This window comes from Amblyomma maculatum, chromosome 1 (genome assembly GCF_055883805.1).
Source record: "Amblyomma maculatum isolate TAMU_Amacu chromosome 1, ASM5588380v1, whole genome shotgun sequence".
Classification (NCBI taxonomy): Eukaryota; Metazoa; Arthropoda; class Arachnida; order Ixodida; family Ixodidae; genus Amblyomma; species Amblyomma maculatum.
In genome coordinates, this window is record NC_139344.1 from 213,287,238 (window position 1) to 213,300,557 (window position 13,320).

At 44.1% G+C, this 13,320-nt stretch overlaps 1 protein-coding gene across 3 annotated transcripts in view; it reads left to right on the forward strand.

Annotated features, from left to right (window-relative positions):
* Positions 1–3,421: 3,421 nt before the first annotated feature.
* NFAT (nuclear factor of activated T cells 3) overlaps positions 3,422–13,320 on the forward strand; it is an 86,835-nt gene continuing 76,936 nt past the window's right edge. Inside the window, exons 1-3 of one of the 3 annotated variants that reach the window (XM_084590256.1) lie at positions 3,422–3,623; positions 8,733–8,825; positions 10,539–10,795. In XM_084590256.1, the coding sequence (XP_084446382.1) occupies positions 8,759–8,825; positions 10,539–10,795 (324 nt within the window). In that variant the 5' untranslated portion in view covers positions 3,422–3,623; positions 8,733–8,758. The other 2 variants (XM_084590258.1, XM_084590259.1) reach the window with 2 other exon arrangements.

Consider the following 13,320-nt stretch of genomic DNA (forward strand, 5'->3'; position numbering starts at 1 on the left):
AACGTAGGAGTGAAATGCTTCAGGTACGTTAAGAACTTTCTTTCGGACAGACAGACTACCATCAAATCCTTAGATATCAAGTCCGAATCTTTGGCGATGAGGGATAGAGGAACACCACAAGGATCTGTTCTCTCCCCCACGTTGTTCAACTTCACTCTGAGGAAACTCCTCCTAAAACAAATAGAGGGGACCCAACATAGCATATACGCTAACGATATCACTATTTGGACGAGTGGGGGCTCCAATGCCGATATCTCGCATAGACTTCAGATAACGGCGGAGACGGTAGAAGAATACGTTCTCGCCAGATGACTTGCTTGCTCTCCGCATAAGCCTGAAATTTATACCCTCATCAAAGGAACAAAAAAAAAAAAAAAAAGGAAAGAAAGACGCTTTCCAAAACTCTACCCGCCGGTGGAGGGGTTGGTGGGGGGCAACAGGGTACCTAGGGCGCCAGTAATCAAAGTTCTAGGATTTCTTCTCCAAGAGAATGGAAAAAACAATATAGTCATAAAAAAGTTAGCCAATTATGTGTCTCAGGTAACTGGAATCTTCCGTATAATCTCATTCAAAGATAAGGGTTTGCGGGAGCATTGCCTCTTGCGTCTAACACACGCGTTTATTATCAGCAGGATCGCGTATGTAACCCTGTTCCCGAATCTAAGCCAAATCGAGGAACAAAAACTAGATATTCTAATTAGGAGGGCATATAAAAGAGCACTAGGAATAGCCACCAGCGTCTCAACTGAGAAGATGCTGAAAACGGGGGTACATAACACACGGAGTGAAATCGCTACAGCGGTGAGGGAGGCGCAACTCTGGAGACTGAGTTCCACGAGGGCAGGAAGAAAGATCCTGGGCCCATATACCGAGTTTGCGTCGTTATCGATGTGTCGCTATCTCACGTGACCTCGAGTGATCTGATTGGTCAAAACGCCGAAACCGGGTGTTGCCACTACGGAGCAGTAAGAGGCAACATCATGTTCCGGCGTTTCCACTAATCAGAGGACTCTAGGTCACGTCAGATAGCGACACTTCGATAACGACGCAAACTCGGAATACGGGCCCTGGACAACATAGGGGAAAACCAGAGGGAGCTGTCATACGTGGCAGCGGGAATAGATCTTCAGGTTGGAAAAAGCTGAAGAACGCTCCAATTCCAAAGAATATGCACCCGACACACAACAAGGTGCGCAGGGCACAGAAAGTCAAAATTATAAGAAAAAGACTACGAGGGGTAGACTCTACTGAAATTGCGTACTGCGATGCGGCCTAGAAGGGGCGGCGGTAATGGCAGTAATCGATGAGGACTACGAGACGGTAGTCACCGGATCCCTCAACACTAGACTCTCGCTCATAGCGGAAGAGGCTGCATGCACTGGCGTTAGCCTGCAGGAGCCCCAAAGCCAAATTGATACTTTGCGACATACAAGATAGCAGTAAGAAACTTTAATGAGGGGATCGTTTCGAAAGAAGCAGTTATGACATTTGGACAATCGGTATTGGATAGTCATGTGGGTCTTAGCTCACGAGAGAATTCCAGGCAATGAGGCTGCTAACAGTCTCGCCCGAGATATCTACACCCGGGCGGCCGTGGAATCACCCTTAACCGGGTCGATGGATCTGCTCATCACGTACACGGAAATTACGGCTGCACAGAGGAATGAAAGACTAGACCTCCCACCTCCAGATCGGTCTCTCACACCTAAGGAGTGCAGCGACTGGCGAAAATTGCTAACAAACCGCGTTTGATTGATTGATTTGTAGGAAGGGAAAGGCGCGTAACTAACTGTCTCACTTGTTTTCTGTGGACACCTCAACCGCGCCGTAAGGGAAGAGAAGCGCCGTAAGGGAAGAGAGGAAGGTGGGAGTGAAAGTGGAAATAGAGGAAAAGGAGCCGTAGTGGAGGGCTACGGAGTAATTTCGACCACCTGGGGATCTTTAACGTGCGCTGACATGGCACAGCACACGGACGCCTCTTTGTTTCGCCTCCATCGAAACCACGGTGTAAGAATATCTTGCACCGTGATCGAAACGCAGCCGCCGAGGTCGGGTTCGAACCCGGGTACTCCGGCACAGTGGTCGGGCGTCTTACCACTGCACCACCCTGGCGGGGCCCGATTCTTTCCACCCTATCTATACGGGGAGGGAGGGGAACCTCCAAAGTTCTGCACCAAACGCGGGTAATAGCCAATCAGGATCATCTCATTTGGGAATGCCCCGATTCTCCCGGGCATATTGATGGCATCAGAGAGAAAGAAACCTGGGATGCCCTCCTCCGGAGCAGCTGGCGAGCTCGAGAATTCGTCTGGCACGGGACGCTTTGCGAAAGACGTCCCCCTGCGGGCTCCCTCTCTTTTGGAGCCCCCTTTAGGGTCTTCTTGAGGGAGTAGAGGGGCCTATACATCGACGGCAATAAAGTTGTTTTGAACTTGACTGTCAACACCGCAGTTATAATATTTCTACGCTTCGTGGTCGCTGGAGGCAAATGTGAAACGTTCTGTACACGTTTGGTTTCGGTGGCACACGCCCCGCCATCTAGCTTTCATAACACAAACTATTTAAAACTCGGTAGACCTTGCTTGGGTACACAAAGCCACAGAGCACAGATGCCTCAAACGACTGCTGACGGGCTTAGTTGGTTTAGCACCTGAGTAGATGTGAAGATTTGTACTGTCGTACTTTAATGTTAGCAAGCAGCCCACGAAAAACTACTGAGTTCTGGGCACTATTTGTCATTTTAATGTTCACCTCACCGCATGCCTACAAACCATCTCGCTACCTCTTGGGGTGGAGCGATCGAAAGCCACTAGCTGGGACGGCTTTCATGAGTGAGCTATTTTCATGCGCTTGCAAGCACACCACAAAAGGGCGCGGACCAAGGGCTAGTCGGCTTACGTTTATATGTGGAGGGATACACGCAGCGCGAAGTAAGCACAAAGAAATTTAGTCAGGCAAAATCTCTAATTCAGGCAGAAGGAATAAGGCTGATTAACGATCACTGAAAACAAAGAAAGAAACGGGTGACTTGAAAACAGCTCGACGCCTGATTTTTCTGCTACGCTTCCAGCGAACTGTTTCATGGCCGCAAATGGAGAGACCGGCAGGCCCACTCTAGCGCCGTCTCTAGCATCCTGCGGCGCCCGTCCGGGCACTAGGCAAGGCAGCCGAGGCAGTGCCGAAATCGGGGCCCAGATAATCAAGCGGCCAGGCCAGGCCGGCCCTGCCGCTTGAAGCGCCCCTCCGACGCGTATCCGGAAGCAGCCACCAAGCCGCACAGCCAAACCTGCACCCGAAGCACTTCGGGAGGCTTTGCCTGCAGCAAGTCACGTGACGCGATAGGAAGAAAATGCAAAAAATAAAAGAACTGAGAAGCAGGAAAGGGCAACACGCAGAGAGAGATAGACGCATGCGCAGAAGCAGTTTCAGGCAGACGGCTGCATAACCTCAATCCTGCTGTTTGTTACCGCGCGGCGGCGCGGTTTTGTTTTTATATTAGAGTTTCCGATCGCCCTACATAACCTGATTACATGAAAGCCGAAATTTGGAATACTGTGTCACGGTATCGAGAAGGCGACGACGACATCAGGGAAGGAACTACGCGTCGCTCGCGTGGATTTGAGGTGAGGGTTTCTGGGATCTTGACCCATAATGGCGTCCAGCCTCGGAGCAATAACTATATTGATACTAGAAATTCTTGCTTGATTGAAGTTGCCTGCTTCTTGTGCGTTGTGGTCAGCAACAAACACTCCCAAATGACTGAGTGTTTGTTGTGATCGCCGTGCATGCTGTTTTGTTTCATTAACTTATGAACGTCGGCACTGGTCGTCTACAGAAAGTGGTAAGGTTTGCGTCTGCTCGAGTTCATTCGTGTTGTTATGCGCGTGACTGCGTTAGTATACCTCATGTCCGTTTTAGACAACGGCAAATGTTTTGTCCGTCGGTGCCTGAACATGTTTGTCAAGTGATGCATGCCTTTACCTCCTTGCCTCAAAATAGGAGTCGTGGCTGTGACGGCCTGTGTTCGCGTTTCTGCTTAGTTGCTTGTGTATTTGGCTATCCGTGTTGTACATTTTTTTTTTCTCTCTGTGCTTGTTTGTAGTGCGTTCTGCTATTTCTGGTGGCCCTCCGAACTGTTCTTGCTTGGTTGTTGCGGAACTGATCACTCATGCGGTTCGTGAGCTGAAGAGAAAAGCAAAACAGGAGCAGCTTTCGACATGATCCCCTTTTACTCTCACATGTATTTTAATCTCGCGGTACGTGTTGTTATCGGCGATAAGTGCTGACTACTGAAGTGTCTGGCTCTAAGATTGCCCCCAAATAACTTTTTTACCAGTGTTCAACTGAATAGGAAGTCGAGTCAAACGATGCCTGGTGACGCGTCGTGTTGCTCTGTACATACTCGCTTGTCTTGGCGCACGTATAGGAAACCTAGCGATCGAACGTGTTTCTTATTACGTCCGCTGCCTTCGAGCTTCCGATGTATGTTCGGCGTCCTGTTTTTCTGCTTCTCTTTCCATTCGTCTGTCGTTGTATTTCTGAATCGGGAATGCGCTTTCAACAATGAGGGATAAGCCACTCGACGCAACGAGGGCGAAAGTACCCCTGCAGAGCCGTCTTTTGATGGTTCATGTTATGTCAGAATATCAGGAGGGCAACAACCGTCCGCAATAAAGCGATACGAGGTGAAGAGCCCCCGCGGCTGCACTGCGCGCTTCGGGCGCTTTGGAACTGCCCGTGTCTGCTTGTTAGTCGAGAGACATCAACTTCAGTCCGTTGTTAACAAGCTCGTAAAGTTCTCTTACGAGCTTTCTTGCTGCCGTTCTTACTGCAGTCCTATCTCACACGTGCGAGCCAACCTTACCAAAATTTTGTTTTGGCTTCTCGAAATCTAGCTCTCTTTGTGCGGCTTCTACGTTTTCTTGCTAGTTGCAGTTTCGTTTAGATGCTCCTAGGCTTTGGTTCCATGGTGATATGTATAATGTTTTGCCCACCACATGGTTTTCTTGATACTGTGAGTCCAATCGTCCAGTATGTAAGGAAATAGCATTACTGGGATTTTGGTTGTGTTAAATAAACACAACTTTCTGTGAAGGCTCTATGTCAACTTCTGTTGCTGTAGTGAAATAATAATTAATAGAGAAGAATTGCCACTGCTCCAGTTTACATTTTAATTATTTCTCTTTACTATCCCAGGCGCACACTGGCTGCTATGTGACTTTTGTGGTATGCGTGCACAGGTCACAAATCCTGTTATGACTTTAATGAGGCACTTACCAGGGGCTGAATTATACTCCGATCACATTATAAAAGCTGTCGCAAACCTGTCAATTAGCCCCCACTCCGATCGGCCCCAGGGCTCGTGTACCAAATTTACAAATTTGTATCATTTTCTGAAGTGGCATTTTCTCCCTGACCTCATCATCTGATTGGTGGAAATGCTGGAACAGATTGTTGAACTCTCATCCAGGTCTTGTGTTTCCACCGATCTGATGACTTGAGGTCAGGAAGAAAACGACGCAAGCTCTGAATCCGGGCCCAGGTACACATACAAAGTAAAGCATAAAAGTATGTTAAAGCCTTAACCAAATTAAGGGTGCAAGAAGTGAACAACCGCAAGACTGACCTTGTTAAATATAATCAGCTGAAAAGTCTTATTAAAATTGGCTCACTTTTAGGGTCAGCTTTATTCTTTTTTATAATTATAACAGTTATATAAACTTCTGTAGCAGTATAATCATGGGTGATTTCAGTATTCACTGCTTGGTTCATTCTTGAAATATTTATCTTGCACAAAATGGAGAAGAGCAAATAGAGGAACACAAATGACTCTGTTGAAGAACTGCAGATTAGGCTAGTTGGTGTTGCTTCATAATGCTTCACAAATGACTCATATGCACTGTGTATGTAATTTGTGTTCTTTTTTTTTGTCCTTGTTCCTTTTATGAAATGTATATATATATATATATATATATATATATATATATATATATATATATATATATATATATATATGAAAGAGTTGGTTAACCTTAACAATCATGCAACCAGCTTCTCTTCCTCTCATATTCAAATCTTAGTTTTATGGTTCATTTCTTTATATAGAAGTGTGCATATTAAAAAATTGAATGTAGCAAATGCAAGCAATTTTCGTTCCTTTTAATCTCGCAGTTTCAAACATATATTACTTGCCCATTTCCATTGGTCATTACATTGCATGCTTACATTGTATGAGTGTTATGTGGATGCACATGCATCTTTCTTTTTTTTTTTTTTTTTTTTTTCATTTATTTTCCTCATTATTTTGCCAAGTGCCTACAGCAGCGACTGCAGATGTGCTTCCGGATAGTGTCATTGGCCGCGCTAGGAGCAAGCACCCAGTGTGGCAGTGGTCTGGGGCTGATTTTGTTGTTTGTCTTTTGGCCCATCATTGTAATCTTGTCTGCGGTGCCACATCATGTGCTTGGAAGCCTGTGTTGATAAGGGAGAGTAGCTATCTTTGGAGTCCTGTTTCTTTTATCCTTACCAGCGAAGTGATGCTGCTGTATGGGGACACAGTCGTGACGTTCAGATGCCACTGCACATAGTTGGGGTGCTTGAGTGGTGGCAGCTGGGTGCTGTCAGTTTACTGAAGGCTTCAGGACAAGCTTGTTTGTGGCAGTAGCATGGCTGTCAAAACCGGTAGCAATTCAGCGTTAGAAAACTTGAGCAAGAGAGGAATGATGAAGTGGTTTCAATTTTGTTAGAAAGTGCATCTTTAAACCAAAGTTGTTCATCTAATGTGGTGAATTTAAATGTGCCAGCTTCGCTTACAAGGTTGCTCTGTATTTTTTTCTCTACCGTGGCCGTGGCATGCTACCCATACTTTCTAATGGCTACAACTTAACATAAAGTTAACATGGCTAATTGTGTCACTTACGTTAAACTTTGCTTGCTGGACAGGAATGGGAATTAGCTCATTGCTAATAGGTCTGTTAAGTTGCTGTTAGTGGCCAGTGTAGAGAGTGGTTCCTACCCTTTGTGCTTTTTTCTGATAGGCTGTGTAACATTATTTGTGAGAAGTTGACTGTGTTCACATATTTAAGGGCAAAGAACAAAGCTTGAGATGGTCACTTTTCTTGTGGTGGTTTTGTGTGGCACTGCCGATTTTGTTTGTATGAAGTGTAACTTGTAAATGATGCAATGACTTCTTTTGCCTATGTTTACTTTCATATCGAAATTGCTATCATACTCGTACTGCATAATCTGAAAGTGGATCTGCTGAAAAATGATTACGTTTGTATCCAACTAAGGCTTTGATCTTATGCCCCATAAAATTTTGTGCAAACATGATCTTGCTGAGCTGGAAGCAACTGCTTTGACTATAAAATGTAAAACTGTTTTTACATTAGTTGCTCGAAAACCTAGTGAGGCCCATAACCTTTAGGCTCTACAGTTTGTGGCTTTCCCATTGCTCTGTTAGCTGGGTAGGTGCTCATCTTGTGGATGTACCAAGACAGCTTTCCTCTCTGAAAGTGCTTTGGCAATGTTAGCACAGAGGGGCTTTTCTCTGCCCGGCCCAGATAGGCTTCATCCAGTGGTATCTCACTCTTTGCCAAACTTTGGTGTGCAAAGTACAAGTGTGGCTGTCTGGGCATAGGGGCAACCAGCGTTGGTTCGCTGCTTCCAGGAGTTCATTGTCACGGCAATGTCTTTCCTGTGGTGTTTTTGTTTTCTCACTGGGCCAGATAAGAACCTACTTGTAAACAAGCTGGAGCAGACTGAACTCAGCTTTTCTGTTGCCAGGCGCAGCTGGGGGATGCTGCTGCAGATCCGGCGCTTGTTTACAGAAGTGACATCTCTCTGAGCTGCTAGACAGAGTCGTGCTGCTTATCTGCCTTTCTCGTGCGTACAGCGAAGGGAAATAATTAGGGGAGTGAACTTTTTATCGTTCTCCCTGTGCAACCTGAATGGCTCCTCTCAGAGTGCTTTGCCTGAGCTGTGTGCGGGCTTGTAAAGCGGAAGGTACTCCCTCTGACTTGCGCTGTTCGAATAGTTCAGGAATCCATGCATACTGGGTGTTCGGTAATCGCTGTACAAGAAAAGCACCAAGTGAGATGTTTGCAACTAGATTATTAGGTTTCATACAGCATTGATAATATCAGGTGGTATTGTAGGGGTGATTATGAGGACTCCATTTAGATGTTGCATTGCTTACAGAGCTGGCTTTAGTATTATAAAAAGCAGATATTGTTTTGAGGCATTGTGAGTTCTTATAAAGTGGCCTTAGCACTAGCCTGATGTTTACTCGAACTTTTTCTTAAGTGAATTCACATGAGCAGTAGTAGTATGAGACTTTATCGGTAAGAAGTGTAGAAAGAACCTCAGTAAGCTAATGGGAGCCACATTTGAAAGGTATTACCACAAGCTTGTGCTTTTAAAAGTGAAACTGCTTTCCAGCTCTATATCACTTTTAATGAATTTTGTGCTTCTAGACACAGAGGTGGTTTAGTTCACTGAGCAATCTTGAATTTATGACTTGCACTTGGAAGGCATGTGATTGCACGTGAGCAGAGAAGTTTGGCCTGAACTGATTTCCCATTTTTCTTTTTTTGCCTGTTTACACTTCTTGTCCATGCTGCATGTTCTGTGTGTGTGACATTAAGCTTGTGAGCTTCTAAAAATGCACTTTTTTTGTTCGTTTTGCCTTACCTCTCCTTCTCTCTCACCTGGCTGTCTTATTTTCTGCACAGCACTCTGATCATCTCCAAATGTTGACATGGGCAAGATCACCAATCGTCCCCAGGCCGACACCAGTAACCTGTCAACGGGCTATATCTCGAAAGGTGAGTGCCACCCATGATTTTGGTCAGTTGGCTTCTTTATTTGCCCTTAAATCTTGTGCACTAGTCTTGTGGTCCTGTTTTGACTTTCAGTTGTTCACATCCTAAGGAAGTATGGCTTGAAATGGGTTTTAGACACCTTTTAAATGTGAGTTACTTGATGACTTGTTGCCTAAGATAAGCAGAGACTGGCACTAAAAGTATTTAGTGCACTAGTATTCAGTTGAGTAGTTTGGTGTGTGGGTTTATTTGTGGTCATGGACTAGCAAATCAGATGCAGGGACAGTGTGATGTAGCCTGCTATGTAGCAGATGCAGCATGACAAATGCAGTCACAAGCATCTGTCACAGGGGTTCACACACACATTCGTGAGAACAAGTGCTGTGTTCATGTGTATGTGGCATAGCTCCCTGTGCCACAATACAGCAGTCTGTAATGCTCCTGGAGAGACTTGAATAGCTGCTGGTTCCTTCATTGAGTGAAGGGCTAGACTGTGGCCGAGCACAGCCTTGACATTGCTTAGTTCCGTCTTTGAAAAAAGTGACAGTCAAGGCACTGCTGCTTCATAGAATCTTGTGCTGTAGGTTGAACAAATCAACGAGGCACAATGAAGGTGGCAATGAAGCAACATGGGGTGACCCACATGGTTATAGTAGTAAAAATTTGTCCATCTTGCACGAAAATAGGTTATAGTAGCTAAATGGGCAACCATAGCTTGCAGCCTCCCACCTTGTGATATAGGAAATTTCATTTAAACTTTGCAGAAACTGACTTGAGAGCAATATATATATATATATTTTTTTTTGTAATTTGAATTTATTTGTTTGGATGCTCCCTTGTAGCTCAATGCTTTTTTGCTTGTGGCTTCCAAACCCAAGGTTGCTGTTTTGATCCTAATCTTGGCAGCCTTATTTTGATGAAGGTAGAGTACAAACGGTGCACACTAAAGAGCCCCAGGTGGTCTAAATTAATCTGGTACCCTCCCTTATATTGTTACTTAGCTCACGTGTCACTTCAGGGCGTTAAACCCCACAATGTAACTTTTCCTCTTCGAACAAGTTTGTTTCCTTCATTTCCTTTGGTTTGCTACATATTTATATCCACATGACGTTAATAATTCACCTGATGCATGACCGTCGTCATTCTGAAAGTATCGTAGGACCCCTTTAGATGGAGGCTGAGAAAAACTAATTATTTATCTCGGTAAAAGTTGGTTGTAGGCTCTTTCTAAGTGTGTTAACACTTGTCAAGCTAGGCTGGTCAGAACGACACTTGTATTTTGTTTCTTTTATAAAAGGTCTGTTTTTCAATGGGAGGATCTCTTTGTTTCTAAAATGCTGCAATCAGTACAGACAAACTTCATTTTGTCCTCAGGTCCCTTAAAGCTGAGTGACTGCACTCTTCAGCTTTTATGTTGCCAGGATAAACCAGAAATGACTTTGAGTTGCAATTTTGTTGTGTTGCTCATATTCATTATTTTTTTTAGCAATATGGAGGCACAAACATTCAGATGTTTGAATAGTAGGCATTAGAATGCTTACTGTCGGTTCCTCTTTCACTCGTTCCTTTTTTTTCTGGTGGTGTCAGGCATTAGAATGCTTACTGTCGGTTCCTCTTTCACTCGTTCCTTTTTTTTCTGGTGGTGTCACGTATTTACTCCTCCTGTTCATGTTCGTGATCATTATTTTTTTCTTTCTGTACTGCCTTTGTATGCAGGATCTGGGGTGCCATTAGGCCCAGCATCTTCAGGAGCAAAGGAAGAGTGCTATGGCCTTCGGTCTGGACAGCGAGTGAACCACGATCAAGTGTCTTCCTACCGAGATTTGCCATATTCTGAACTGAGTGAGCTTGCGAGTGCCCTTTGCGAGCAGAACCACAGAATGGAGTCCAATCTCAGCACACTTGACTGCACCTTAGACACAACCAACCAGCACGAGGATTCCGTGTCGTCTACAGTACGAGACATTGCTCAGGTATGTGGGGCTGTAATATGGTGCAGGTGAATAACAAGCAGCCAAGTAGTTCATTCACAATGCCATAACACAGTTTACAAATAAGGTGAAGAAATTCATTACACTAACAAATGTAGCGAACATAGATGAGGTTAGGTTGTCGCTGGGAATTAATAGCCACATAGTTTTACGGAAGCTTCCTTCTGAACTGATGTGCTGCACACATACAGGTGTCCCATGCTTGTAGCAGAACCACTTCATTTTTGCCGATATTGGTTGATGGTGAGCGGATGGTGACACTGTTCGAAACAGTGCAAAATGCCTCTGTTATCACTATTGGCAATGTCTGTGCGTTGGATTAGCCAGTTGATGGTTTGTGCCTTGTTTGTATGTTGTATCTTTCAATCACTTAGGGTGGTTTTTGAATCCTTTGCAGTGCAAGTTTGTTTTTCCCTGATTTGTGTCGCCAAGCAGCTCAATCTAACATTTTGCTCAACCGTAGTGCTTACTGTGTGTTGGGGATTTTTTTAACTATTGTTTCTTTACCTCGGCTGATATAATCTTGCTTTTCAAAAGCTTGGCTCAGTGATGAATAGAAGAGTTTTGGTACTATGAGACATTGCATGAAGTTGCATAATTGCCTGATCATGCAGCATGCGGTGTGCAGTGTACACAGTTAAAATCTTTTACACCACAAGCTCTCACTCTTTTCAGGCTCGGGTAACACTAGTGGCTTTCAAAAAATGCTGAGAAAGCTTGTGTGGCTTCCAACCTTTCCTGGGTAATGTGGATGTAATAAAAGAGCGTGTTGCCCACATGCTCTCTCCAAAGTCCAAATTTCATTCAATAATGACAAGCGCAAAAAGGAATCCAAGCAACTCGAGGCTTCTGGAGAACCTAGTTTGAGGCTTGTTATGTGTGTTTAATTTTCTTGTCTCAGCACATATTGCTTTATTGTTGGGGCTTTCATTTTGGTTCAACTTGTGGCTTCAGAAGATTTGGCAAAGTCAGTATAAACCCAATTTCTGTTAAAGGGGTTGAGAAGTGTAATTTTGCATTGCAGCTCTGTGTATGGCATTAGTGCACATGAACCACCACATAAAATTTGTGAGAACTTGATAAATAATTTGTTATTAGAATTTTTGTATTCTTCAGTTTCAGTTTTGGTATCTGGTTGCCGATTGCAGGTTCTGCCATCACAGGCTAACCTGAGGTCACGTGACGCTTACAAAATCTGCAATTTATTCACTGCTTTGTAGTTTTTATTCACATATACTCTTATGTCAAGCTGTTCCAGAGCTTCGGGAGCCGGAATGACAGTGACTGGACAAGGAGTTAGTGTCGTTGATGTGGGCCTTACATGGTCTTATTCCTACTTGTGAGGTCTGAACCACCGTTGGACAACCTGAAACCAAAACTGAAACTGTGTGGCACAAGAAATGCAGTTATAAATGATTTACTGAGCATAGGCAAATTTCATGTGGTCGTACAGGATAAACACCTTTTGACCCTTGTCACCCCTGGAATAGCTTCATTTCAGGATGAAATTGTACATTACCACTTTCAAAATTGCAGCAATGACATTGTGGACAATGCATTTTTTGCTTAGAAACCATTAACCAGGAATGTTGAGCATGGACATAAATACTGTGTGTGCTGATTGTAATATACTTGACATACTAATTGTAGCAAATCAATTTGTATTATTTGTACACTATTGTCTCAAAATGAGCACGAAGTTATTGCATTTGTTGGATTGTAGGGCTAGCATTGAACAAACCATGGTATGAAATTGTAATATGAAGCATTAAAGGGACACTAAAGGGAAATAACAAACTATGAAGTATGGATTATTTTTTGGGAATACTGTCAATTGTGGTTGCATTGCTGGAATAATCGCAAATCCGAACCTCTTCATATTCAAGTTGTTTGCTTAAAATGACATCTTTCCTATGGTGCATATACAGTGAAGCTCTGTGATGCAGGCCAGTTTAGACACCTCGACTTTCATGTTCATCGCGTGCAGCTGGGCATCATTGAATGCACACGTGCACTTTAAATCGTCTCCATGAGTACGAAAGAAATTATGTGAAGTTACCAAGGGCAACGGCAGGCTAAAGAAGAAACTTCTTATCGTATTCACACATATACATCGGCAGCGGTGACGTGAACTTACGGCTTTCAGTATGTTGTGTTGTCGTAGAGTGTACATGTAAGCTTTGAGGGATCTCTAAAGTACGGAACAACAGTCGCACTCGTCACAGATCAGTTAAACATCAGTCATTAAATGGGGCACTGTGTTATGGATTATTGCATGTTTACACAGTAGGTGTTATTGCAGACTACCCTTGTGATTGACTCTGCTGTGGTCTTTGCGACTTCTGCATTTGTGGATTGTTTCTTGTAGTTTGTAAGAGGAAAAGAACTGGACAGTATGCTTTTTGGAATGCATGCATAACCTTAACAAACACATCAGCTGGCGCTTCTCGCAGAAGCATGCATACCAGGGGCCTCAAGCTCATATTGTTATTCGGGTTGCATTGAGA